At 55.5% G+C, this 27,998-nt stretch overlaps 1 protein-coding gene across 1 annotated transcript; it reads right to left on the bottom strand.

The window, feature by feature from the left end:
* Positions 1–240: 240 nt before the first annotated feature.
* Positions 241–27,998, bottom strand: CUX2 (cut like homeobox 2). The gene is given in 21 exon segments (XM_039561086.1): positions 241–2,852; positions 3,306–3,579; positions 3,682–3,870; positions 4,095–4,364; positions 4,838–4,997; positions 5,452–6,227; positions 6,905–7,006; positions 7,927–8,430; positions 8,433–8,561; positions 8,779–8,878; positions 8,978–9,026; positions 9,166–9,224; positions 9,333–9,524; positions 9,979–10,083; positions 10,777–10,825; positions 11,529–11,595; positions 11,678–11,754; positions 12,580–12,688; positions 12,841–12,978; positions 17,512–17,590; positions 27,492–27,998. Coding segments are annotated over 21 exon segments (4,191 nt in total). The 5' UTR covers positions 27,591–27,998; the 3' UTR covers positions 241–2,188.

Genomic DNA, 27,998 nt, shown 5'->3' with positions numbered 1-27,998 from the left:
GGAGCAAACCTGCTGCAGGGATGAACACAGGAATTTTGTGGGGCAGGATCACACCCTGAGCTGGACTAACCCCATTTAACACCCTTTTTTTTATCCCCCAGTCACTGGGATAATGAGAGCTCTTGCCACAACCCCAAAGCAAAGCTGTGACTTCTGAGGGTGCCAACACCGGGCACTGGGTGAGTGTGAGAGGAGTTCCCATTCCACCACCTCCGGACAAAACACACCTCAAGGCCAGAGTCGTATCCAACTTCTGTATTTAGTGGCTCTTTACAGAACTTGTTCCTTCCAAAATTGTTAAACAAAGTTCATCGATCTCATAGAAACTTTTGAAGTACAGAACATGAGCCTAACAAAAATGTGATCAGTGTGTCCCGTTGGCTTTCATACAACAGGATTGCCGTGCTCAGGACTATCCTAAGTGCTTCCTCAAATCCCGTTCCACTAAAGCTCCCTCCAGCACACAACGGAGAAGGCAGTCAGTGGTCACACCTCCACCTTCCACAGCGTGGTGGCAGGGAAAGAGCGGCCATGGGCACCCTGTGGCTCGCCAGGGCACGGGAGGCAGGCAAGGAGAACCATGCCCTTGCCCAGCATTGCTCATCCACTCCCAACCCGAGTATAAAAATACCTTCTATTCTGATAAAAACGTCTGCAGTGGAAAATCAGTCAATGCATAGCCTGGGAGCCTGGCAGGGAGCCCTCCCGGGCCTTGGTGGGTGATGGCTGATGCTGTGTGGGCAGGGGACAGGGCAGAGCAGCCCAGCGAGGGACACTCCACGTCGTTTAAAGGCATTTCGTTAGCAGAGGCCGGCTGGAGGTGGTGGGGTCGGGGAGGTGACGGGGAGCGCACCGGGTGGTGCCACCACCGAGCTCCTGCGTCTGCACAGGATCAGCCCTGGAAAGCCAAAGCTCAGTGGTGCTTTGCCCAGCTCAGGGCTGAGCTTGCCCAATTCAGGCAGGAGCCTGATACAACATCCCAGGGCTCATCCTGGCATCACCAGCAGCCACCACCTGGGGACATGGCTGTGGGAAGGGGATGCTCCTCCTGCCTGGGCTCTCTCCCTAAAAAGTGCTTCAGCTTCAAGAGCTGGCTGTGATGCTGGAGCAGCCCCGAGCAGGGCTCAGCCTGCGAGTGGGTGGCTCACAGTTTTTGGGTGCTCACCTCAAGCACTGCTGCCCCAGGGGCAAAGCTCGGAGGCTCCATCTTTTCCTTCCCCAAACGGACAGGGAACCGGGATGCCATGGATGTCCATCCCCAGCGAGCTGGTACCATCCTCAAGCATCACACCCAGGTACATCTTCCCATCCCACTCCCAAAATCCCAAGCTCAGGTTGCTTTCTTTGCTTTTGCCTCGTTTTCTCTCTTCCTTTGGGAGCTGGCACGAGCCACACCACGCCAGGTGGGAGCTGGCACCGGCCGCCGGCTGGAGGAAGCGCAAGGGACGGCGTTGGGACCATGCTACATCTTGTTCCAGAAGGCTATTGCAGACATTTCTACAACATACACAACCGCACGGGACATTCTGTGTTACAAAGGCTTCCAAAAACATAAACCACCAGAACTAAATACATACTCGATGGCGTCGGGGGGTCGCTTTAGAGTCTTCAGGGACTAGGATGCAGTTTCTGGCTGGGGCAGAAGCGATGCAGTGTCTTACAGACAGGTGGAAACTGCAAAAGTTTCTTAAATTTGGTCAGTCTCATAGTGCTTCTTGATGGCTTTGCTCAAAAAGTCTTTTCTGTGGGTTGTTTTTTTTTGTTTATTTGTTTTTAATCTCATCCAGTGGCAAACTACAAGACTTCAGTGTACATTTAATGACACAACTGCTACATCATCTTGATTTTATAGCTATCTTTTAATATCAAAGCAGCTTAAGCTGTTAATAAATTCCAAAGTATCCTTTTATTAAAATATCTAAAAGAGGTCTATAAATATTTTTTGATTTTTTTTTTGTTTGTTTTTCTTTTCTAAAATTGTTCCCAGTTTTTCACATTTAAAACAAAGCCGGAGGTGGGGGGGGGGGGGGGGGGGGGGGGGCAGCTCCATAGGGGGGGTCTCCCCTTTTCCATGGACGCTCCTCTTCCGTGGCTCTGGCCGCTCGTCACCTCTCGGTGCACACTGCATTTATCAAAATATATATGTATGTGTGGGGGTGTATATATATATTTAGGGCAGCGGGGGGGCTCAGAACTCCCACTCGAGGGCTTCCTCGCGGTTGGCAGCCCGCTCCAGGCGGTGGATGATGTTGTTGAGGTTGGCCATCTTCTCGTGGCGCCGCTGGACGCTGGTGCTGAGCCGGGGGCCAGGAGCCGGTGGAAGCGCTGGCGAGACCGGCCCGGCAGAGGATGGTCCTGGTGAGGCTGAGCCGGTGAGGCCGGGCGAGGAAGCTGCCGAGGGTGATGTTGGGGACACCTCCAAGCTGCAACGGGATGACCCCGCAGAGGACTGGGAGCTGTCGGGGTGTGGCGGTGGCGGCGGTGGGGGTCCCCCGGCGGTGGCACCGGCGCGGCCTCCCCGCCGCGGGAGGCTGCCGGCGCTGGGGGCGGCGGCGTGGGGGGCTGCCCCCCGCTCCTCCTGGGGGGGTCCGGTCCCTTCAGCCGCTCCGGCCGGGCTGCGTGAGTCCCGCCGGCGGCTCCAGCCGCCCAGATCCCCCTGCTCCTCCTTCACCTTCAAGGGCACAGCGGCGCAGGGGGGCTCGCCCCCCACGAACACGGGTTTGTGATCCTCAGCGTCTGAATCGGGGCTGTGGGGGTCCCGGCGCCCGGGGATGGCCGTCCCGCCACTCTGCTCCGGGTCCGTGTCATTGTCCTGCGCACCCTCCACCAGCATCTCCCGGCGCATCCGTGACCTGTGGGACACAAGCACGGAGGGGTGGCAACAACCACCCATTGCCCCATGCCGTGGCCACCGCACGTCTCCAGCCAGAAAAATGGGACAAGAGTCCACTACGGTACCACCCAGGGATGAAACCTGTGCTGCTCCCCAGGGTTGGGCTGCTGTGGGGATGGATCCCATGCTGCAGAGCAGCCTCTGTAAGGCTTTCTCTCCCCCATTGTGGAGCTCCCACTCCGGGATGAGCAGGTGGACAAGAGCATGGTAACCTCTTTAGGTGCTCAACATGCCTTGGTCAAGGTAGCCAACACCACCCACCAGCCTGGGGTGCACCTGGGGACCTCCAGTGGGTGTACACCTTCCATCTAGGGAAGAGCGACCAGGAAGGCTGGAAGGGGAACAGTGACACCCCCTCCATGGCACAGTACCATCAGTCCCCCAAAGCCTGGGAGTTATAAGTTGTAAGTACCTGTAGTTGTGGAACCAGTTGATGACGGTGTTGGTCTTGAGGTTGAGCTGGAAGGAGAGCAGCTCGATGGTCTGCTGGGAGGGGTATGGCTCCAGCTGGTAGGCTTTCTTTAGGGCTTCCTTCTCCTCCGGCGCCAGCACCACCCGCGGCTTCTTGATCTGCAGCAGGCTGAGGTCCTGCGGCGGCACGCTGGGGCTGGCGCACTCGGAGCGGGCGCTGGGGGACTCGCTGTCCGAGCTGGCGCTCATCAGCCCGTACCGGCGCTTCAGGTAGGCTGCGGGAGAGGACACCCAGCTGGCACCGCTCGCCCCCCAGCCCGGGACCCCCCTCGGCCAGCACCCCACTCCCAGCAGGGCCGTGCCACCCCGTCCCTCACCCTTCTTCTCCAGCTTCTTCATGTCGCGCAGCTTCTCCACGTTGTGGGGGTCGTTGAGCCAGAGCTGCATCCGGACGAAGGGCTCCCTCCCCTTCAGGCTCAGCTTGTGCCACGGCTTGGGCCTGGAGAGGAGATCGGACACCGAGCCCTGCGTCAGGCCCAGGATGCTCTCCCCAAACAGCCGCTGGCCTGGCGGAGGAGAAGCAGAGGTGGTTAGAGGGAGTAGAGCAGCGGGATGGGTGCTGCAGTCCCCCTGCAGGGCAGGTGCGCCCCATTTCCCAGCCAGCATCCTCCCGGAATTCCCTTGAGCACCCACAGAAAAACATCGGGGGGTGGGGAAAGATTGCATCTACAGCAATTGGGGTGCTGGATCCAGCAGCTCCCAAAAACCTGGGCGGAGAGAGGGTCCGTACCTAAATTGTTGTCCGTCAAGACCTCCTTGACCTTCTTGGTGATGGAGTAGGTGTCCAGCTCGGGGGACATGGCGACGATCTCCTGGATGCCCATGGGTCCCTGGCTGTTGGGATACGTCTTCCCGCCCAGCGCAGGCGTCGAGCGGCTCTCGGGCTGCTGGTTTTCTTTGCTGCTCTCCAAGGCCAGGGTGAGGGGCTCCTGGCAGCCCTTCTCATGCTCAGCAGGGCTGGGGGGCGGCGAGGGGGACGGCTGGGGCTCCACCGGGCTGGCTGTGTGACACCGGGGCAGAGGGGTCAGCAGGGATGGCGGGAGGGGACCGTGTGGGGGCCCAGCAGGAGCAGGAGGGTCATTTGGGGGATGCCTGTGGCTTTGCCCTCTGGGGAGGGGGATACCAGCCAAGCCTCTCCAGTGGCTACGGCAAAGCGGGAGGTGGTGGTGGAATAATTAAAGAGAGAAAACACCACTTATATAATAAAAAAAAGATTCCAGTTACTGCTTTATGTCAGGCACAAAGCCCAAGATTTTTTATGTGGCTTTCCTTTAATTTTTGTGTTAAATGAAGTGGGTTGGGGATGAAAGGGGCTTCCCAGGATCAGGGTATTGGCGTTGGAAGTGGCAGGGACAGCTCTTCCCAGTGCTGGGGTGGGAGCAGGACAAAGTCACCAGGATGCGGGGGATGGACACAGAAGTGGTGGGGACACTGATGGCACATGGGGACCATGGGGACAGTGGTGTCACTTACCCTGGGAGGGTGTGGGCTGCTGGCTGATCCCCTGGCCCAGCTGGTCCGTCAGCCAGAGCTGCATGCGGATGAAGGGTTCCCGTCCCTTCTGCGTCAGCTTGCTCCACGGTTTGGGCCGCGACAGCATGTCACTCACGCTGCCCTGGGACAGTCCCAGCACCTGGGCACCACGCAGGTGTCACCTGCCGAAGGTGGGGTGCACTCCCCCCGGTGCTGGGAAGCTGCCTGCCCTCCACCCCCATGTCAGGGGAAGGGGAGCAGGATGCCACCCACTGCCACCCCTGCCCCACGGCATGTCTGGAGCCTTTGTCCCCAGCCCTGATTGCTGAAGGTGGGTCCTCTTGGGATACCCGATGGGGTGGGAGGCTGGTCCCCGCAGGGCTCTGCTCAGGGGACTGGGCATTCTTGGTGGGAAGTGCCACTGACCAATTGGTGTTGGCCACTGGGAGACTGCTTGGGGTTGGGTCAGACCCTGAGGACTCAGAGTCCTCCAAGGGAAAAGAGACCAGGGAAAAGGAAGACTCTGGAAGGAGCTGGTGAAGGCCATCAATGAGCCCCAGGCTCTGGGTCACGGAGCAGAGGGGACAGCAGACCCCCCTTCTCCAGGCTGGTACCTTCTCTCCGAAGATCCTCTGGCAGATGCCGTTCTTGGCCAACTTCTCCTTGACCTGCCGGGTCAGCTCCAGCGTGTCCACCTCCCTGTACATGTACATCTCGTACTGCTCCGGCGTCAGCGGTGGCACCGTTGGTTTCAGGGTCCGTGGCACGTACGTGGGGTAGTAGGACAGACGCCCACCAGCCGCCGGCTCCGCGCTGGCTCCCTCCGCCTTCATCTCCGACAGCCGGTGGGGCTCCTCATCTGCTGGCGGCAGCTCGTCCTCGTTGGTGCCGCCCTCGCTGGGCTCGCCCCGCGGCCAGCCCCGGCCGTTGGCCATGCTGGAGTAGCTCGAGGAGGAGGAAGACAGCGAAGGCGACACGGAGGTGTAGGGCCGGCTGAGCAGGCTTCGCTCTGACGCCCAGTGCTGGTCGAAGTAGGAGCCAGCGTCGCCGATCTCCGACTTCACCTTCCGAATGATGCTCTGGACAAAGGCAGCAGGGGAGAGCACGGCCAGGGGCGTCTGGGGGGGGCCAGGGCTGGCCCCGCTGCTCTCCTCCTGCTTGACATAGGCGGGGGTGATGTTCTGGCTGACGGTGGCCAGAGTGGAGCGCTCAGCCGGCGCCGTGTCCCCCCCGCGCCCGCTGGCCCCCGACTCCATGTCCAGCAGCGCCTGCTGCTGTGCCTGCATCTCCCGCCGTGCCTGCTCCAGGATGCTCTTGATGGCGTCCTCTGAGCTGCTGCCTCCTGCCCCGTTGGCCACTGCCTGTGAAGCTGACGGCGTTTTGGGCTCCCCTGCAGAGAAAAGGGGTGAGGGAGTCCTGAGGAGCAGCACGCGTCGTTTACTGTGTGGCCGTAATTCAGTGTGGGAGAAAAGGGGTTTATCCCACTCTGGTTTGGACCAGCAGCACCCGCAATGCAAAAGTTTCAACACCCTGACTCAAAGCCAACCTCTTTTTTGATGATTGCAAAATAAACCCCATTACCAACAACGCAATAGACAAACATGTTTGTTTTCCCTGTCTGTTTTTCCACCGTTCCCGTCTAATTTAATTCTCCGGGATTCTGCTTTCTCAGCAGACTACCTGTTTTAATGTATTTCATTTCTTGTAATTGACTGTGAGAGCAGCTGCTTTAATGATTCCTTGTGCCAGATGGATCCTGAATCCTCATTTAAGCATCTGGTTTGGGGCAGGGGGGAGGAAAAGAATGCTTCCAAAGTTTTGGAAAGGCCAGATCAGAACTTCGCTGCACAGGGACTCTTCCATCCCATATGGTACTTCTTTCCAACATGCCCCAAAAAATTCTCCATGGATGTCAGTGGGTGAAATACCTCCAAAAAGCCCATTTTTGGGATGGGACCCACAGCCGCAGAACACCCAGCCACTGGCGCCCCTTTGGCTGCTGCTACCACAGGGCAGAGCAGGGACTCAGGCACCTCTGGTGACACCCACTCTCATGCTGGCACCTACCTCCCTTCTGCGACTCAATCTCCTTCTTCGCCTGCTCCAGGATGCTTTTGATGGCGTCGTCGGAGCCGGTCTCTGGTGTCCTGATCCGCGGCGTGATGCTACCTGATCAAAGAGGCAGGATAACAGCTTTGTCACCGGCGCTGGTTTTACAAGCTCTGCTTGTATGTCAGGAAGTATTTACTGCTCCTCATGTTCGGTTATTTTTAGGGATGCTGGTTTGAAGACGAATGTCACTCCCGATTAGTCACTACCAGAGCGCAGGGAGCCCTGGTAGCCCTGGCTGCCAGCTCCAGCATCTCCCAGCACTTTGCTCGCCCCATCCAAGGGCAGCCGCTCTCCACCAGGAGCAGAGACACAGGCACAGGGACCACGTCCCCATCCCCGGCACTGTGCCCTCCTGGCTGTGCAGAAGCATTAATGATGGATCAGATCCAGGGGATAAATCAGAGCCCTCCAGGCTGGAACCAGCAGGAGCATGGACCATGGATGGGCATTGTCCAGTCCTGGTGCCACCACAGGGACTGCAGTGACCAGCTGCCGCTGCTGAGGTCCCCAGAGATGGGAGTCACCATTCAGTGGCAGTGCCAACACTGCACTGAGGTTCCGCAGCACTAAAACTTCATTATTTTAACGAAATATTCCCGAGCACATTGATTCATATGGCACAGAACAGCCTGATGAATAATTAAATGGCACTTGTCAGAATAAATGAGTAAAGCACGTCCAGGGATGCAGCTTCCACAGCAATGGGTTGTTGTTAATTACTGCCGTTTGCCGGGGCTCATCCCACCCGGCAGCCGGCTCCGTCCCACCAGGGAAAATCCCACCAGGGAAAAGTGCCACGGGCAGGACCAGCGTCCCAGCCCATCTCGCCAGCACATCAGGCGAGTCCCCCTGCCGTGGCATGGGGCACCCTGGAGTGCTGCCAGGGTGAACTGGGGTGCACTGGGAGGGGATCCCACAGCATCACTTGCAGCATCCTGGGACAGGACCCGTTGGCCGGGGCCACCCCAACCACTCACCTCTCTGGCGCACCTGGATAGTCCTCAGGGCCAGCACGTTCTGCTCGTCGGAGAGGAACTGCTTCATCTTGATGAACGGCTCCTTGCCCTTCACCGTCAGCTTGTGCCAGGGCTTGGGCCGTGCCAGGATCTCGCTGACGGAGCCCTGTGACAGCCCCAGCACGTAGTGCCCGAAGACCCTCTGCCCGATGTTGTGCTTCAGCAGCTGCTCCTTCACCTGGAAGGCGATTTCGGCCGTGTCCAGCTGCTCCTCCTCGGCGGAGCTGCCGGCGCTGCCCCTCGGAGGGTTCGCCGGGCGGGCTGGTGGCACTGGCGGCTGGCGCGGGGATGGGGTGCTGGGTGCTGCTTTTGGCCCGAAGAAGGAGGAGGGGAAGGGTGGTCCCCCGCTGCTGCTGTCGCTCTTGTAGCTGGGCAGTGGGAGGTGTGGGGCCTTGGGGTCCCCTGAAAGCCGCTCACCCCCCGGGAAGGGGGACAGCGAGAAAGTCCGGGGACCATCGGGGCCACGCCGGGGCCAGGCAGTGGTGGGAGGGGAGTGGGGGACGCGGGGTCATCGGCTGGGGCGTGATGAGGGGATGGGTACGGCTGCTCCATGCCCAGAGGATCCTTCCCCGACTCGTCTTCAGAGTGATCCTCCTCTAGAGATGAAGGAGAGAGAGGGAGACACACTAGAGTCCCCCTGGCCATGGCTCCGGCACAGCCCCGCAGCCAAACAGCTCCTGCCTCAGTTTCCCCAGGTGACATTCCACCCCCTGTCCTTCCCCCACCCCACCACAGTCAGAGCAGGATCTGTCCATGCCACCCACACTCCCACGGATGTTCCCAGCAGGATTCCACAGAATCCAGGGTCCCTACCAGTGTTGGCCAGCAGGCTGGGCTTCTCCAGCAGGTACTTCTGGGAGGGGTAGAAAGCCTCCTTCCCCAGCAGCAGGGCCTCCTCCGCCTTTGAGATGCTCTGCAAGGAGCCAAGCCGAGATGGGGACAGGCGGCGGAGGCACCGGCGGCAGGGCTGGCACAGCCCGGCCAGCGCCTCGGAACGCACCGCGGCACTTGCCTGGGGGAGGCTGCAGCCGGCAGAAGCCACCTTCATCGCCTTCAGGATGCTGGGAGAGAGACAAGGGGGTGACACGGTGGCCGTGGCCGAATGTCACGGCTGTGGGAGCGTGCCGTGCGTGCCAGCGAACCTGGCCAGCCAGGATAGCGGCAAGGAGCCACCAGCCGTGGGTGCTGGCCAAGCCATACCTCAGCTCTGTTTTGATCTCCTCGTAGTCCGCCTGTGCCTGCAGCTTCTCCTCCAGCTTCTGTGGAGCAGAGGAGGGCAGTTCTCGCAGCTGGCTGCCAGTGGACACCCGGCACAGCCGGACCCTCATCCCCCATCCCCAACATGCCCCAAGCCCCAGTGGGCACACCTCGATGGCCTCGTTCTTGGCAGCCAGCTGCCCCTCCAGCTCGGCGATCTGGTTGGCAGAGGACTCCTCCAGTTCCTGCAGCGAGCTCTGGAGGTGCTGGACGTCCTTCAGGAGCCGCAGGATCTCCCGGTCCTTGGCAGCCAGAGCTGCCTCCAACCTTGACCCTGAGCACATGGAATAGTTCACTTTGTCCTGCCAGGAGAGGGGACACTGTCAGCTCCCGGCCGCCCAACGTGGGGACAAGGGCCACCCTCCCCATCGGACATGTCCCCATAGGAAGCAGGTGAGCCCAGGGCTCAGCCCGGTGCAAGGGGGACCCTGGTGACGGAGCCCTGGGCAGGGACAGATCTTCCTGCTGCCCTTAAAGGTCTCCCAGGTGTATTTCGGTGCTGTGGGGGTGCATGTCCCCTTCTCCGTGGGAGGCTGAAGGGCACAGCCAGAGCCACCACTTCAGGGTGGAAACATTCCTCAGGAATTTTGGGCTTGCTCCCCAACATGGTGGGTGCTCTGAACACAGAAATGTGCTCCTGCATCAGTGGGGTGCTCTCAAGTGCAATGGGACATTCCTGGCTGTGACAGATGCTGCTAGACATAATGGAGTGCTCCTGGCCCTGAGGGATGCTCCTGGCCCCAGGGATGCTCTCACCCCCGTGGTGCCCGTCGGGGAGCAGCAGGCCAGGCGCAGGGAGCTGTTGACAGCTGCCAGCTGCTCCCGCAAACTCTCCACTTCCCTCTGCGCCGCCTCCGCCCGCTGCAAGAGAACAAAACAGGAACAGACCGGGCACTGTGGCTCATCCCACCCCACATGGGGTCCAGGATCTGCCCCAATCCGCACCTCTCCTGAGCATCCTGCTCCCACCTCTGGCATCAGAAACCCAGCCCAGGTATTTAAGCTCCCCCCATGTATTTAAGGTCCCCGTGTCCTAACACGGTTCCCGATCCTGATCCCTGGGCACAGCTCCAGGACACTGCCTTTTTCCACCCAAAAGGATGGTTTTGTTTATACACAAATTGTTCTTTAAGCCTCTTTTATTATCCACGTGCATTTATTTGCATACCTCCATTCTCAGAATCAAACAAAACTAATTAACAGGAATGGGCAGGACCAGGAGTGATTACACTGGAATCTAACACTGGAGCAGTGTGGGTTGTGCCCTAAAACACCCGGGAGAGGCTGGAGGTGACGAGTGCCAGCTCCAGCAGCCAAACAGAGCCTGGCAGAATCCCAAACACACCCTTGACCCCACACATGGGGCAGGGGGTCCCACCAGGGGGAGGACACCCGAGCTCTACTTTGTAGGGATTCCCAGTCCTGCTGCCTGGCAACTCCATCCCGGTTTTGGGGACAGACATCAAGGGCACACAGGTGCTCAGGGTGGGTGCCGCATCCCGGGCTCTGCGGGGCCAACCCCATCAGCTCCTGCAAAGTCAGCTCCTGGCTCACCTGGTTGGCTTTTTCAAGGTTGGTCATGATCATGGCGACTTCGTCTGCCCTGTGAGAGGAAACAAGACCAGGGCACCTTTAGGGATAAGGACTCTGCTGTTGGAAATGATACAACTTTTACATTCTTTTGTCACTTCAGTCCGCGGCTTGTTCGCCTTTGCCCAGGGGGAGGGGAATTGAAGTTTCTCTTCAAAAGACTGTTCACCGGGGAACAATTGGGAGAAGGCAGGAGATACACAGGAGATAAGCGAACATTAACAAACATTACCCCCCTGGTGGGTCGGAGACACCTGGTCTGGGAAAAGATCGATAAGAGAACCAAACAATGAGGACCCAATTAGCATCGAAGCAGAAGGGATCAATAACTGATAGGAGATTGAATACAAAGAATTGTGTAATTTAAGACCAATGAATGTGAATTTCTGCGGGGTTTTTGTGTATAAATACGTGAAAGGTCTGGTAGAGAACCACGTGTGATGGAATGATTTTCACTGCACAACCCAGGCGTGTGTGGATGAAATCATTTCTGCTGCACATCCTGGCTAGAATCTAGTAACACCTTGGTTCCCCAACACTTAAAAGATGCTGTTGGAGAGTTTCTGTTTCTCCCGCAGTTTTGGTGACGACTCAGGATGCTCCTGCAGTGGCCTGAAGTATCTCAGCTCCTCAAACAGCACCACGGGGATGTCCCAGTGCTGCCCAAAGGGGCTCAGCTCAGCTTTGAGCACGACCCAGCTCTGCTGGGAGCTTACTTGGATGCAGCTTCCTCATCGTATTTACAGCGCAGCTCCAGCAGCTCCGTCTGGGTGGCCTTCAGCGCTGGCAAAAGGAAGAGGAGGGTGAGCTCTGGGGTGGGGGCTTGGCCGCCCATGGTCAGCAGCCCCTGTCCCGGCCCTACTACCTGCGTGGAGCACTTTGATCTTCTCCTCTGCCTCCCCCAGCCGAGTGGCCAAGGTGACCTGAGCTTCCTGCAGGCCCCTGCAAGAGACGGGCACCAGGGATGTACCGGGGGGCACCGCGGGCATGCCAACCCCACAGCCCCCCCAAAATCACACAGAGACCCCTCACAGATTCCCTTCCTCCACCCCATCGCTCACTGAAGCCAGGAAAGGCCCACCAGTGGATACCAGGATGTGTTCAAGCCGTGTTACCCCTCAATGTTAAGGGGTTTATTGCCAAGTGTAAAAAAATTCACTTTGGGCTGAAAACGGTCCCTGATCCCTGAGGCTGAAACCCCTCTGAGGGGGGGATGACAGCCCACCCCCACCTGTAATTAACTGGAGGAGGGGGAAGCAATCAGGGAAAAGTTATTCTGCATTATTTATAGCCTGCACTTGCCAGGAACTTACTCGCAGAGATCTGCAATTTAGGGTTTAAAGATTCTTCATTTGTTTCCCGGTGCAGCGTGTTAAGGAATAACAATGAAGGCACCGAGAAGGCCGGGAGCCTCCAAATTAAAAGGTCATCTAATGAGGTTCATCCAGCGGCCTGGATTCAACTCACGAGTTCCAGCAAAGCCATGTGCCAGGGAGACAGAGCAAGGGGACGACAGGAGGGACCTGTCCCGGCTCTGCCCGCTCATGCTGCTTCCCCAAAACCACCTGGGACTGGGGATGGACAGACAGACGGACACCGGCAGTGTCTGAGACGGTGTCAGGTTTCTGAGCAGGATGGGACCGGCTCCCAACCGGACAGCAAAGGGAAGGAGAAGGAGGATGGACAGACACCCCCGTGCAGGAGCGGGGACAGAGCCACGTGTCCCCACAGCACCCCAAGACGACCCCATTCCCGGCACTCACGTACTTTTGCTTCTCTGCCTCATTTCTCTGCAGCGAGGTCTCTGTGCTCGCCGCTTTGCCGTCGAGGCCGGGGAGCGGGGGCTCGGCTGCCGGCGACTTCCCGTCCCTGCGCTCTGCGGGGGGACACAGTCACACGGCTGCGGAGGGGACACAGCGGTGGCCAGGGGGCAGGTCCTGGCCCTGGGACACACCCTGCATTCCAGGGAGGCTCAGAGGCGGCACACGGGGAGCCCCGGCTGCCACCGTTCAGCCAGCGGGGCGGTACCTTTGGTGCTGACGAGCTCCGTGTGCTTCTTCCAGGGGCGGCTGAGATCCTTCAGCGGCGGCGGCTCGGGCTCGAGGCGCTGGAGCTGCTGCAGCCGATCCTCCAGGCTCCGGGCAGCCTCCAGCACAGGAGCGGGGTCTGCGGGATGCGGGATGCACGGTGAGCCAGCAGGGATGGCCTCCACCGGCCCTCTCGCACCTCCCCATGCCGGGGGGGACACCCCGGGTCCTGCCTTTCCAGGTGCTGTGGGGACACCCCGGGTCCTGCCATTCCCGGAGCCATGGGGACACGCCACGTCCTGCCGTTCCAGGTGCCATGGGGTTATCCCTGGGGTCCTGCCTTTCGCTGCCAGCCCCGAGGCACAAAGGGACGGGCAGGGGGCACGGGGGCATCGCCTCCCGGCGTGAGCCGGTGGCACCCACGGCACCGGTGGCTCCGGTGGCTCCGGCAGGGCGGGTTTGGGCGCAGACAATGGAGGTTTGTGCCGAGGTAAGCAGGTGCATCCGGAGCCGTCCGTCTTCCCTCTGTCAGCATTACACCATCATTAGCTAGTGTCTGCTCAGCGGGGTGTGCCATTATGTCTCCCAGGGCTGATGTAATTATACATTGACATAATTAACCCAGCAAGCCCATTAAGCAGGCCAGCTAAAAATTCATCTATAATTATTTGTTGTGTGCATGCTAATGAGTCCATCTGCACTGCCATTGTACAACAAGAACAAATTAATTTACAAGTCTGGATTTTTTAATAAGTTCAAGAAAATGCCTCCTATTGAGCCAGGTTAATACAGGTTTGGGGTGTTACTTTTGTTGGGGTTTTTTTTGTAGAAAAGAAGAGGAAAGAAAATAGATTTGAATTCTCCAGGGTCAAAAAGTTAGACAAACAGGGAAGTGGGATGGAGTTGGGCATACTGCACACAGACGTGTGGCAGGCGTCCAAGGGTAAAAGATAATAACAGTGATGGAAAAAAATTCCAAAAACTGACTGCCTCCACTCGGAATGGGACGCAGAACAGCTCTGCTGCTCAGCAAGTCCCTGGCTGAGACAGAAGCTGTGGTGGGATGAAGGAGGCCATGTCATGGGATTTAGGGGTCAAACACAGCACCAGATGACTTTGGGGTGAACCTGCCCAAAAGATGCAGGATTTGGTCCATGCCCACATGGATGCTCCTTGCAAACGAGAAATTCCAAGACATGTCCTCCTCCAAATGGGATTTGGGGGTCTGTCTGCCCCACTGCTGCCCTGCCATCCCACGGCATCACAGCTGGGCCCACCACAGCACCCACAATGTGGTTTTCTTGCAGGATGAGTGACTGCCAGACCAAAAGCCCCTGGAGCATCCTCCTCCACTGGGGATGTTCTCCCTTCTCTCTGCTGGACATCACACAGACCCCACAAATGGATGCAGTAAGAGGTTTGTGCCCAAATTCTGGCTATGAGGATCCAGAGGCAAATGCTGAGTGCTGTCGGCTTTGGCACTGAAACAGGGACTTGGCTGCAGCTGGGACCCTCCTGGGATGCTCATGGCATCCCTCCGCTCCTGGCATGTCTCAGCTCAGCATCCACAGGCTGGTTCCCCACCCAAGGGTGAGGGAAGGCGGCGATGCAGCACAGCCCCAACCAGCCAGGATGCTCCCACAGCCATTAATAACCCTTCTAAGTACACGAGTGGACGTAAGGATATGGATAATTAAACCCTGCTCTCTGGGGGCTGCTGGGGTCCCCCCTGCACTCCCCAGCCCTGGGGGTGTTGGCAGGAGGCTCCGTGCTGCCTCTGTGGAGGTAAACTCTGGGACAGGCCCTGTTTGATCCACACCAGCAACTCCTCCCGCCTCCAAGATGAGAAATAATACGGGAAAAATAGGTCTGAGCGATAAAGCTCCAGGGATTTTCCTCAGGTCAGCATTTTCCTTCCCATGAGCTGCAGCCCCACTGCTGAAATACAGCTGGGGTGATCCCCCCGTGTGCTGTTCCCTGTTTGGAGCTTCCGGCCTGGGATGAAGTGGTGGGAGCAAAGCTTTGGGAAAGGAAGAACAAATCTTTGCTTCAATCAGGGCAGCGCAGATGCCAAATTCCCAGCTGGAATAACTGCACTGAGCTAATGCCACACTGCCCATCCACTGGGAAACGCCATCCTCGGCTGTGGGGCTGGCTCTGCCACGTGTGAGGTACTGGGGTGTCATTCCTTGCTCCACGGATCACATCTTCCATTGGGACAGGTTAGTCCTGACGCTCGCCAGCAGCACAGATGGGTGACGGGTGACATGAGGGACACGTGTGCCTAAACAGGACCTTAGGGCACCACACACTCCGGGGCCACAGTGCATCACCCACCAATGGCACAGCCAGCTCCCACAGGAAGGAGTGTGTCCCTGTTCAATCCCTGATCTGTCGCTCCTCACCCACCAGAGATATATTTTATATATACAAATTAAATAAATAAATACTTATAAAAGTGCCACCACTAGCTGGCGTCATTGGCCATCCTTTAGTGGCACCAGCAGTGCTGCAGCAGGATCACAGAATCACGAAATATCCTGAGTTGGAAGGGACCACAAGGATCCAGGAGTCCAACCCCTGGCCCTGCACAGACAGCCCAACAATCCCACCCTGGACATCCCTGGCAGCGCTGTCCCAACGCTCCTGGAGCTCTGGCAGCCTCTGGGCCGTGCCCATTCCCTGGGGAGCCTGGGCAGTGCCCAGCACCCTCTGGGGGAAGAATCTTTCCCTGATATCCAACCTGACCCTCCCTGACACAGCTCCAGCTGTTCCCTGGGTCCTGTCCCTGCTCCCAGAGATCGGAGCTGCCCCTGCACTGCCCCTCGTGAGGGTGCTGTGGATTGGGATGAGGGCTCCACTCAGTCTCCTCTTCTCCGGGCTGAACAAACCAAGTGCCCTCAGCTGCTCCTGACATGGCTCCTCCTCCAGACCCTTCACCATCTCCATGGCCCTCCTTTGGATGCCCACTAACAGGGATGAGGGCAGTGGACAGGGATCCCTCCTGGTGTCCCCAGGGAGAGTGAGGCCGTGGGTCTTTCCCTGTGCTGGAAGGGGTCTGGGCCACCAGCAGACCCACTCCTGGACACCCCTTCTCTGGCCACTGGAGCACCCTGAGACACCCGTGTGATGGCGGGGTGGGTGGGAGGCGTTCTGGGTGCTCCTCACCTTCTCCTAAGCAGGCACAGCTCCAGGGAGCAGCAGTATCCTTGGGGATCACCAGCTCATCCCTGTGCCAGGGCCACCCGACCCAGCCCATGTTCTGTGCTGCTGCCTGGCTCCAGAAGGAGCACGGGGCACCCGTGGTGCACCCATGGGACACCCACAGTACCTCCATGGCATCACCTCTCCACCGGGATGGCTTCTCCTCTGCCACCCCATCCCAACCTGCTCAAGCACATCCACCAGCGCCCTATGAATCCCTCCACGAGTCAAAGTCAGCCTTAAATCAAATCATCCCCAACAACAATGACATTAATTATGCTTTTAACACATTTTACTGCTTCCCCCCCTTCCCTTCACGCCACATCTGTGTGAACAATATCCAAAAGATTTACGGTTTTCTCCCGTAATTACAGACACACAGCCAGCTCACTTATCAAAATACTTGCTGAGCAATCAGGCTCCGTTACAGTCTCTGCCAGAGATTTGTGTTGACAGCAGCCATTCAAAGCAAAAAAATGTCGAATCAGGACTTATGTGGCGCTTGGAAAGTATTCCACAAAGAGTTCGCCTGTCGAGAGACATGTGGACATGGAACAGACGGGGATGAACCGCAGGAGGGAGGATTTGGGGAGCAGGAGGGGAGCAAGAGATGATGCTGTGGAAAGCAGAGAGAGGAGAAGAGGAGGAGGAGGAGTGCAGAGAGCACAGGGAAGCAGTTTTGGGGCGTGCATGTGTGTGCCTCCATGTGCAGGCGTGTGCAGGCGGGAGGAGGTGGCGAGGGAAGATAACTGGGTTCTGGAAACCGAGCTGACATTTGGTTCTCGTAGCACAGGAGAAAATTTAATGAGGACAAAAATATGTCTCCCTAATTCCCCTAAGAAATCATTAAAACATTTTGTTATTCCTAAATGTCTGGAAAATGAATTAGTGGCCCTGCAGGAGCCTTTCCGCACATCTTCAGCCGTTTGCAGCTCTCAGCCCCCGACGTGCCGGGGGACGCTCCGTGCCTGGTGAACACAAACCCCCCCGAAGTGGGGAGCAGCAGGAGGGGGCTCCCAGCCCCTCACCTGTCCCTAGGACCAGCTCTGCCAACACAAACCTCAGTGCTGCCCCGTGCCTCAGTTTCCCCCTCCCAGGACGGCGCGGCGCCCCGGCCACAGGGTGACACGGGCAGGATGTCCCCGTGGCTCGTGCTGCGAGCCGGCGCTCGGCCGTTTCGGTCAACTTACCATCAAACAGACAAGCGGGAATAGCCGCAGTGTTACTACACGGGCTGAGCAAATGTATTCCTTTCCTAACGTCAAGATGCATTTGGCTCAGGGGCTGAAACACAGCGATGGCAAAAGCTGCTTCCTCTCCTCTCTTCGGCTGGGATCTCCAGAGCACCATGCGCCGGCCGCGGTCGGCGACGCCAGCCGTGCCGGGGACGGTGCTGCGGTCCTCGCTGGCTCCTCTGGGCACTGGCGCGCGACTCGTTAGGCAGCCAGGTCGCCACCGTGCTGCTTACCTGGAGCTTCGAGCAATTGCTTGTAAACGCTCAGGAAAGCCGTCTCAGCCTCCTTGCTTCTCTTACTAAGTGCAATCACCTGCGGGGAGAGGGATAAAGGGGTCAGGGATGGGCTTGGAGGAAGGAACCGGCCAAGCCAACGGGACCGGTGCCACCAAAACCGGCACGCGGCTCCGCGTCCGCTGCGTGCCCCGTGCAGCCGCTCGCTGCCTGTGGCTAAACTCCTTGTGCCGCTGCCATGTCACGTCGCCCTAAATCATTGATGTGCTCTGAGTAAATGAAAATTATAATTTAATGTCGGCGCTTAAATAAGAAATAAAGAAGCCTGCCCGTTGTTGTGCCTGCCGGGGCAGATCCAGCGCAAGGCCTTCCCCAGCCACCCTCCCAGGACGGCGCTGGGGGTGGAAGTGATGCTCACACCGAGACTGGGACATGTCCTGTCCCTGTCCCCCTGGGCTATTGGGGTACCGGGGTGCTGGTGACACTCACACCAGCTGCATCCCAATAACCCAACAACATTAATCTGCTGCGTGTTCCCATCCAACATTTATGAGCATGAATCATTTACTCCCTTTAATTTTTCAAGGCACAATGACACCTCGGGGCAGGAGCTGCTGCCCACCAGGTCCCCTTGGTTACCCCTCACCTCCAGCCCCACCTGGAGCGGATGGGATGGGGCACCAGTGAGACACGAGGACACAGGCGTCAGGGATGGAAGTGACCCATTCCCAGCTGGAAAATATCCGGCTGGAGGCAAACTGGGCACTCACACCAGCTAGTGATGGAGAAAGTGGTGCCCACCCAGCAGACACACTATTGTGACAGGGAAATAGTCAATTAAATTGCTCTTAAGCCACCAATGGGCTAATTATGAAACAAAGCCTGAACTTTGGGCCTCAGTCCAGTGGCAGCTCCCACACCGGAGCATCTTTTCCCTCCTCCATGCCAGCAGAGCTCCTGGCTCACCCCGCCAGCCCAGGTTGCCATCGCTTGTCATTCCAACCCAAAGCAAACGGCTCATTTGTAATCCAGCAGCCACCTGAGCAAGCTGCCTTCTCCTCTGGAGCTCGCAGGCACTGGAGCACAAAGATCATTTTTCTATTGTTAAAATTGTATAAGCTGGGCTTTTTATAGCGGCTCGTACACAAACCTACTTTCTCAGCACCGCGGCTCCAGCAGAGGAGGAATTTGGGGGCTTTTCTTCAGCGTTCTGCAAAAATGCTTGGCTTCAGGGTGCTTTAAAATAATAATAGTAAAGAGGGGAAGGGAGGGAGGAGGCACCAGGAGCTGGCACTGCCTGTGTGCTGGAGCAAGACAGCGCCGTGCCTGCTGAATCTGCCAGTGAGGGTGTGGGGACACAGCGGTGCTGGGCTGCTCGTGGCATCAGCCCTGTGTGACCTCCCCACTCCCAAACCCTTTGGCCTGCACAGGAGGGGAGCAGGAGCAGACACAGGGTGATGGGGATGCCTGCACCTGCCCCAGCTGCTCTGGAGAGCTTCATGTCCCCTGAGCTGGCATCAACCAAAGGGTGCAGAGCAAAGATCCAGCCCAAATGTTCTCCATTCCCTCTCCATCACCCGTGCCTGTCCCTGTGCATCCCTAACCTGTGCCAGGGGCAAGGAGCTGGCCCAGACTCCAAACCAAGCTGTTTGCACTGCATTTCATTCCTCAAGTCCCATCACAGAGACAAAGCATTTCTCAAGGGAAACCTTTGAAGCCTTTCCCTCTCCTCAGCAATCCCTACGGAGATCTGAGCATCCCCCTTGGGAACATTGTGGCTCTGGGGTGGGAAGGAGCCTGCAGCATCTCCGTGCCACGGTTCCCTGGACCTTGTCTCTCCTACTGTGGGCTCACCAGGGAGAGACCCAGGTTCCCTCTGGGTTCATGAGAGGGGTGAAGCCACCCTTCAGCCCAAATTTCCAGGGAGCACCCACAGCATCCATTAACTACCACCAGCATCTTAACTGGAGCTGCAGGATCTGCCATTTGCTGGCAAGCCTGTTCCATCAGACAAGGAATCTGGGGCCATTTCACCAGCCCAGCTCCTGCCCTATCCCCTGCGCTGGGCTCCAGCACATTCCGGCCCGTATCGGTGCCAGGGCACCACCAGCATGGGCGAGTGGCAGGATGGTGAACCAGGTACCCACTCAGCTCTTCCCGAGTCCCACTGAACTTCTAGGAAATGTCAATGGAAAAAAAGATATTTAACATTTTCAGTGATCTTTTCTGGATGGGGGATAATTTACTCAAATGCCAGGGGAGATTCCTGCCGGAGCAGCTCCGAGTCCCGCACAGGGATGACTCAGCCAGCACTGAAACTGCTGTAATTCCTCACACAGAGCTGAAAAAACACCCAGGAAAAGCCCACATCAGCCCTAAAATCAAGGTTTTATAATTAAAACACCTCAATTCTCACTTTCTTGGTGCAGAACCAAACCCTCCATCCACACCCAAGAAAGCAACATCTAAAACCATGCTAAAAAGAGGAGAAAATGGCTAAAAATGGAAGCAGCCCAGGTTCAGTGGGACCAGGATGGCATCACTCCCATTCTCCCCATCACCACGATGCCCATCAGCGGCACAAACCCACCACCCTCTGCTCTCCTTCCGCCTGCAGAGCCCTCGGTGCCCGCAGCGAGCTCTGTCTCTGCATTAAACATCCAGGTACTCGCCATTCCCACTTTTCCCCCCTCCATCTCCCTCCGCAGCATCCGTGGGCTCAAGGTGAGGCGCGGCAGCGGCGCGGGATCGCCGCCGTCTGATAAATTACATTTACGCGCCGGGTCCTTTTCATGGCTGGTGACTTTCCAGCAAAGCAATTATCACTGCAGAATGCGTAATAGCCTAATTAATTACTATTGTCAGGCTGGCCTCTGTGCCATGATTATACCTTCTGAAGCCAACTTTTTAAACATTTGGAAGCAGAAATATTATTATAATTGACTGACAAAATGGTAAAACTCCCCCGGCGCAGCCGGTCCTCCTCCCGGCGCGGCGGCGAGCTCGGAGCGTCTGAGCGTCCCCGCTCCAGAGGCGCGGGATTTGCATCGCACCGGCGGAGAGTTTATTCTTACATCCATGAGATCAAGTGCAGGATAAGTAGTGGGTTATTTCCATCTAAATACTGGTGGCAGTAAACCACAAATGAGCTCTTTTTCAGCGTCGAGGAACAGCTGTCAGGGGAGAAAGCGGCAACAGAGACCCCAAATGTTGAAGAAAACTGATGAAAAAATTAATTCAAGCCTTCGCTATTTTCCCTGGGTGCTTTTTTGCTGATGTGTAAAGAAGCTGGGGAGAGGGAGAGGGTGGCAAGGAGGGGGAGATTGGGAAGGAGACACTGTCCTGGGAGAGCTCTGGGTGGTGGGGATGGACAACCATGAGGAACCAGCCACATGTTGGGGCCTTTTGGTGCCTCCATGTCCAACCAGCTCCTTAAATCCACCACACGTGTGCACAGAGCCACTGCGCACCCACAGATTCATCACACACCCCCACTGATCCATCACAACCCCCTCACACACATCCACAGACCCATCAAACACACACAGACCCATCACACACTCCCCCAAACCCACTGCACACCCGCCCAGACCCCATCGCACCCCCCCGATTCCACAGCCCCCCTCCCCATTCCTCCAAAAGCAGGAACAGCTCCCAAGATTTTCACAAGGCCAAAAAGCAATTCACGTCAAAAAGATCAATAATATAAAAATAAAGCCTGAGAATTCTAGTTAAAGGGAACATCACAGAAATATGTTGTTCACGTCCATGATTCGGAGATTAAAAAAAAAAGGGACGGGTGGGGGGGAAAAGAATCAATATAAGTTCTTTAGATGATGTTATTTCTAATGAGAAATACACCAAGACTGCTGCAAATAACTGCTTAACGGAGGAAAAAAATGCATTAATAATTTACTTCATAAAGCACGGGATCCCGAATGAGAGAAAATTGCTGCTGGTTCTTAATTTTGTTGTAATATTGCCTGACAAGTTCAGCGATGTTTTGGCAAAGTTCTTGAGAGCAGAGACAGAGAATGTTCAGTTCACTAGGTTAGTTTTCCCCCCTTTTTTTCCACACCATCCCAGCCCTGCTGGCCCAGGGAGAAGGAGTCCAAGCTCTTCCCTTCCCCTGCACCGCAGGATTTCTTGGGCTGAGCCCCCACATCAGCGACAGGGAAATATTTCAAGCTTATCCACCCTCCCCACCATAATTTAATCCACGGGTTTTTTTGCTGGCTGTTCGAGCTGGTTCTTTCCTTCATTTTTTTTTCTCCATTCTTTTTCCCTGAATTTATTTTTTTAGTGCATTTGCTGACAGTTGGCAGCTCCGAACCATCTGCCACCAACACAAATCCCGAAATCAAAGTTCTCAGCATCCAACCCAATGAGGAACAGGCTGATTTCTGACCATCACCACGAGAAGGTGCCACCTGGGCAGGTTAATTCCCAGCAAGGCCAGATTTCTTGCAAGTCCCCCATAATTATTTTCCATGAAAAGTATTTTCCTGGAAAATTATGTTCCTGGAAAATTAATTTCCTGCAAAAATAGGCAAAATTCCCTGTGTGGCTGACAGCAGTGGTCCAGGTTGGTGGGGGATACAGGCAGGGATGCTCAGGCTCTGCAGCCCTGGCACGGATGATGTGGGGTGATGAGGGGCTTCCCACTGATCCCTGGATTCGGGATGGAGCTGGGATGGAGCCAGGCTGGCCCCGCACCCCGAGCATCGCAAAGTTTCACCTCCTATTTAGCAGAACAAAACTTTTAATTTAGATGTTTTCATCTATCTATCAGAGTGAAAAAAAAATAAGTTTAAAATAATGACTGTAATAAATGAAGGTAATTAATTGTAGTTTGTTCCTTTACTGTCTAGTCAGCTTAATTTTACCTTTTCATCTAATAATGAGAAAATAATTTTTGTGCTCTGAGGGTTAATGATATGTAACTGCAAGAGCTGCTAATTGCATGTTGCAAACTATTCATCAAAATCCCCATCTGCGCTACTTGATTATGTTTGCTAAATTATTGCTTTGAATTATCTTTCATAAAGCAACTTTTGTAATTAGCAGGGCTTTCGCTCTGCTCTTTTCTCCGGCACAAGGATATTCAAACTTTGTCCCTCTCAAGCTGTTGCCATTAAACTGCTTTTGGGGAGAGAAAGGAGCTGCCCTTTAGTTGAAGAGGGGGGAAAAAGAAAAGCTGGGTTTATCCTCTGTGGTTACAATTTCTTCTCTTGGTCCTGCTACTCCTTCACCAAGGAAAAAAATTATACAAGAGCTGAAATATTTAGGAGATGTATTCAGGAATAGGAGAGAGAAGGAGCCCATCCACACCCCTCCAGGTTAATATTTAAAAATGTTCCTTTTTCCCCTTTTTTCCTTCCCATTTAGAGGAAGGAGCAGAGGGGGAATGTTTGCCATCCATCACCCCGATTTTATGGGCTCCTTCCCGTGACGCAGGTGATGGAACACTCGGCTCTCCCTGGTTAATATTCATGGGGAGAGAGGAAAAGTGGGGTTTGAGGGGGAAATACATGGGATGGGAGAGATGCAGGCTTTCAAAAATTCGAAAAAGAGGGAAAAAGGGAAAAAAGGGGAAAAAGAGAGAAAAGGGTAAAAGGAAAAAAGGGGAAAGAGAGGAAACAAGGGACAAAGAGGGGGAAAGAGGGGGGAAAAAGAAAAAGAGAAGAGAGAGAAAAGACTAAAAACCAGAAAGAGGGAAAAGAGAGAAGATAAGAAAAAGAAGAAAAGGAGGAAAAAGGAAAAATAGTTGAAAAGAGAAGGAAAATAGAGAAGGATTAAAGGGAAAAAGGGAAGGAAAAAGAGGGGGAAAGGAGAAGAACAGAGTCCTGAGCCCCCTTAAGCCTGGCTCCAGAATCAGCAGCACCTCACTGATGTCCACCTTGCACTGCCTGGCACCAAAGCAGCCTAGAAACCCAACCTCAGGCGAGCAGAATCCACCTTTTGGGATAAAATCCCCCAAAACCTCCTGTGGAAAAAATTCCCTGGTGGGAGGAAGGTGGCAGAGCTGGGGAAGCAGCTGCTGCTGCGCTGGGAATTGCATCCTGTTCTCCCTGACACCCCCATAAATCCGGAGCCACTTGGGCGGAAGGGCCGGCTGGGCTTCCCGAAGGACATTGCTCATATTCCTGGAGCGGATCTAATGAAGACTATTGGAAAAAATGCAGTATTTAAAAGACTGAAAATGTATTCCTATTGTTATCACTCTCTTTTATGTGTTTATGCACAGCGCATCGGAATGAATCAATACTGGAGTGCCCTATAAATAAATGAGCATATCCGTAAACCCGGTAATAAAATGAAGTGATGAAAAATATGGAAATCAGTCACATTTGTGTAAATCCACTTATTGTTTACTTTAATATTTTCCTATGCATTCCCGTAGCTCCGAAGAGACAGATTTAAAACCAGGTAATGCTCAGCAGATGACAGATCCTAATGTGTCGCTGCTGGCGAGCTCGGAACACCGGCAGCTCTCCAGGGGTTTCCATCCAGGCACATTAGAGGAGCAGGGGAAGCAGGGCCTGAAGAGAGCATTAAATTGCTGGGGAGAAAAGAGGTGCCCTGAAGTGCCACGAGACTCTTGTTGGCATCAGGGACCAAAACCGAGGCTCAGGCGGAGCCTCGGCGGGTTTGGAGCTCCTGGCGCAGGATGGAGGATGGAGAAGTCTTCCCTGGCAGTGTGGTGGGCTGGGACTGTGTTGTCCCACCCCAGCGGTTCGGCTCCTCCTCACATTCCCACATTCCAACCTCATCCAGAGGATCCTGGCCATGCCACAGCATCCCCTGGATGTGCCATGGCCTCTTCCAGCACGGCACTTCCCGGTTACATCGAGGCATTTCCCGGCCATGGCATCTCCTGGCCATGTCACTGGACTTCCTAGTCATGCTATGGCATCTCCTGACAACACCATGGCATCTCCTGGCCACACCGTGGCACCTCCCAGACACATCTTGGCCCCTTCTGGCCACACCCTGGCACCTCCCAGCACGGGTGGTTCCTTGCCCTGCCTGGAAGCTCTGTCCACTCTGTCCCTCCCAGGGCTCTCCCCATTTCAACCCCCCAGGAGCCAACAGGGTGGGAAAGGCCTGGGATCATCCCCAGGATCATGGGTGGTGAGGGCAGGTCCTGCCCCCGGTGCCCAGCTCTCCTCTGAGCATTCCCTACAATGCTGCCAGCTTTCCCTCCCACCCAGCCAGGCTGGCAGAAACACCCCTCCCCACACAGCCTCCAAGAAAAGCTATTTTAGAGTTGCTCTTTTTTTTTCCCCTTTCTCGTCTTTTTTTAATTCATTTTTTTTAACAAACAGCCCATCTCCCCCCATCTGGGCTGCGAGCTGGGTGCCAGCAGCTCCGCGCCAAACGCTCAACGTTTGCTTTTTATAAATGCCTCGAAACCCAAAATTCCCTCCCGCACTGCTGGGAGGCATCCAGGTGGATCCTGCATCCAGCAGGATGCTGCACCCCCCATGAAACCCCTTCCTTCTATCTCTGCCCACCCAACAGAGCTACTGGAGGTGGCAAGAACCAGAAATCCCCAAACCTCAAGGTTAGGGGCTAGAATTTGCCTTTAATTTGCTAATTAGCTTCCCTTTTGTTAGTCACTCACATCTACAGCTCCCCAAAATCTCGTTGCTGGGGAGGGAAATCTGCTGTCCTGCCGAGTTAATTCCCTAACAGCAAATCTCCTGAACCTCAGGTACGTTTTTCCCAAATTCCCAACTGAGCTCAATTAAATGTTTATGAGACTCGGTGCTTCCCCCCTGCCACTCTGCCAGCGCCAAAGCAACGGCACGAAGCTCCTTGTGGAACAAAACAAAAACAAAAGGTGGACAAAACCAAAAAGAAAAATAGAGGGAAAAATAAAATAAAGGGGGTTCAGGAGGGTTGGGGTTTGAATTTGAGGGATACGATTCCCCCGGAGCGGTTTTGCTCGGTGTCGCGCTGGCAGTATCGACAAGGGGGTTCACATGAATAATTGAAGGAATTCTGTATTCCCTGCAAAAGAAAAGGCAAGCCGAGAGGGTTGTTGAGATAATCAGGAGCTCGCTAATCAATATTCTCAGCCCCAGCCTCCTCCTCGCTCCTCCAAAAGGAGCAGTGCCATAAGCTCATCAGTAACTGTAAAAAAAACATCGCACTCCGAGTGTCAAAATAGTCAAGCACAGCATATTGTATTGCCAGATTTCCCTCCCGGTCCACCCCGGTGCCAGATTCCATCCATCAGCAGGGAGGGAAGCCATCCAACGATGACTTACTTACGCTTAAGTGTTCATAAATAAGGTTTTTAAGATATAGATGGCTTTTTAATTTTGGTGGAATGCAGGAAAAAAATAAAATGGAATGAAAATGATGGGGTGGATGCGCTGGGAAGAGACTTCTTGGGTGATGCCTGGTAAATCCCACAGCCTGGGGGGTGTCCTGGTCCTTATCTGGCTCGGACCACGGTGAAAACAGCTGGAAAAAATTTAGGCTGGCACCATAAACTGTGGCAAAGGCTTTGTCTGGTGGGGAGATATGGCGAGAGGACATACTCCTGCTACAGAAACCTCATTAGACAGACTCTAATTACTGCCCTGCAGTCGGCGGGAAGAGACAGACACCATAAAACCTGGGTGGGGGGGTGGCCATTAATTGCTTTTTGATAAATTGGGGGCCTAGGTGCTGCTGGCCGAGGTCAGGAGGTGTCTGCCTGGGGCTCAGCTGTGCCCCGAGCTCCGGCCCCCAGCGATTCAATCCCATCCCCAAACCCGCCCACCCTGCTCCCAAAATGGGCACTCTTGGGGCAAATTTGGTTTGTGAGGAAAAGAGCCACCTCCATAGGATCAGCAGCTGGTCCTGACTGCAGGACCTGCAGTTTGCTCCATCTTCCCGTCCCAGCAAAAACTCAAAACTCCCATGAAGCCAGCCTTGCACCCCAGCACCGCAGGGATTTAAGCTGTGGCTACCTGAATCGTGACGGATTTGGCTCTTTCCTCCCTGGCATCACCAAAACCCAGCTGGCTGTACCGTGATGGGATATGGGGCAGGAGACCTGGCACAGGGAGGCAGCAGCCTCCCCTGCCAGCCAGGCCACAGGGCAGGCAGCTGACCCCAGCCATCCATCACCCCCTTCCCTGTATGTAAATCCCTGATGCCAAAGATGTATGGAGCCAATTACCAGGGGTCGCTGCCGGGTGAAAAATTCAGACAACGAAGCTCCTGGTCTCCGATGAATTTGAGCGAGATTGCAAGTTACTGCCTTTTATTGGACAATATAAATATTTCACCGTTATATAAAAAAATATTGGTGAGAAAGCAGATAAAGCCGGGTCCTGTGTGTATACAGAGAAGCAGGGAGTGAAAAACGGCCGTCAGCATCTTTTTAACAGCCTCTGGTGTGGCACAGGAACAGCTGCAGAGGGGTTGGATGGCCATGGTGGCACCACGGGACTGGGGGATCTCAGGGACCCCCAAGGCTATGGTGGGAATGGGAATGATGCTGGAAGGAGCCCACACACACGGACAGAAGCGTGGTCAAAGGGGTTGTGTCCTGAGCCAGCCGTGATGGGGAGCAACACGTGGGGTGCAGAAGCAGACGTGGAAACCTTGGAGGCTCAGCACCATTCCCCAGAAGTGGATGCTGTCCCCAAGCCTGTGCCTACCACAGAGGATGCCCAGGAGGGCTGGATCAGGAGCAGCATCACCATATGGATCAATCCCAAATACATTTTGCTAAGTCTTTCCTAATTTTTCCTTCTGGGATCGTATCTGTCCCCACCTGCAGACCCTGTGCCAGTGCAGGACACCCTAATTTCATGCTCACCAACACATCAACCCTTCCCTGTGACAATGAAGCAGGAGGAAAGAAAAAATAAAAAGCCTATAGGAATCGATACCTCTTTCTCTCTTTCCCTATATTTTATTAAAAACTTTAACATCAATATTAATGTTTAAATCCTCACCAAGCTGAGTTTAATTACCTGTAAACTGCATCCACAGCTACGTGGACTTTGCTCCTCGCCGCAGTAAATACAGCTGAGAAGGAGCAGTGCCAACACCTCCGAGCATCCCCTTCCCATTCCCGCAGGAGGGGATGTATCCAGTCTCCCCCCCCAGCCCTCAGCAGCACCTGGGGAGGGGATGGTGGGTGATGGAGCCGGAGCCACGACCCCATCTGAGCGTGGATGGAGCTGAAAGGAGAAAGGGGGAGACGAGAGAAGGGAAAAATTGAGATCCCGGGAAGAAAATGATGCGTAAATATAAAATATCTGGGACTCTCGCTGCCAAAAGGAATCTGCTTCCAGCCACTACATGAATCACACTGGGGGGGAAACGAGGGAGAAGCAGTTGAATGGAGTCCATTAGTGGCTGAGGACGATGAATAACTCGCAGGCAGCAGGAGCCGCTCTGGAACGCGGCGAGGTCATGGACAGCTGGCATGGAGGCCTGGGAGCTGCCAGGGAAACCAAGAGGGGCTGGGACCAGAT

The sequence above is a fragment of the Corvus cornix genome, chromosome 15 (assembly GCF_000738735.6).
Source record: "Corvus cornix cornix isolate S_Up_H32 chromosome 15, ASM73873v5, whole genome shotgun sequence".
Lineage (NCBI taxonomy): Eukaryota > Metazoa > Chordata > Aves > Passeriformes > Corvidae > Corvus > Corvus cornix.
The sequence above is the reverse complement of the archived record's forward strand: the minus strand, read 5'-3'. Positions and strand labels throughout refer to the sequence as shown.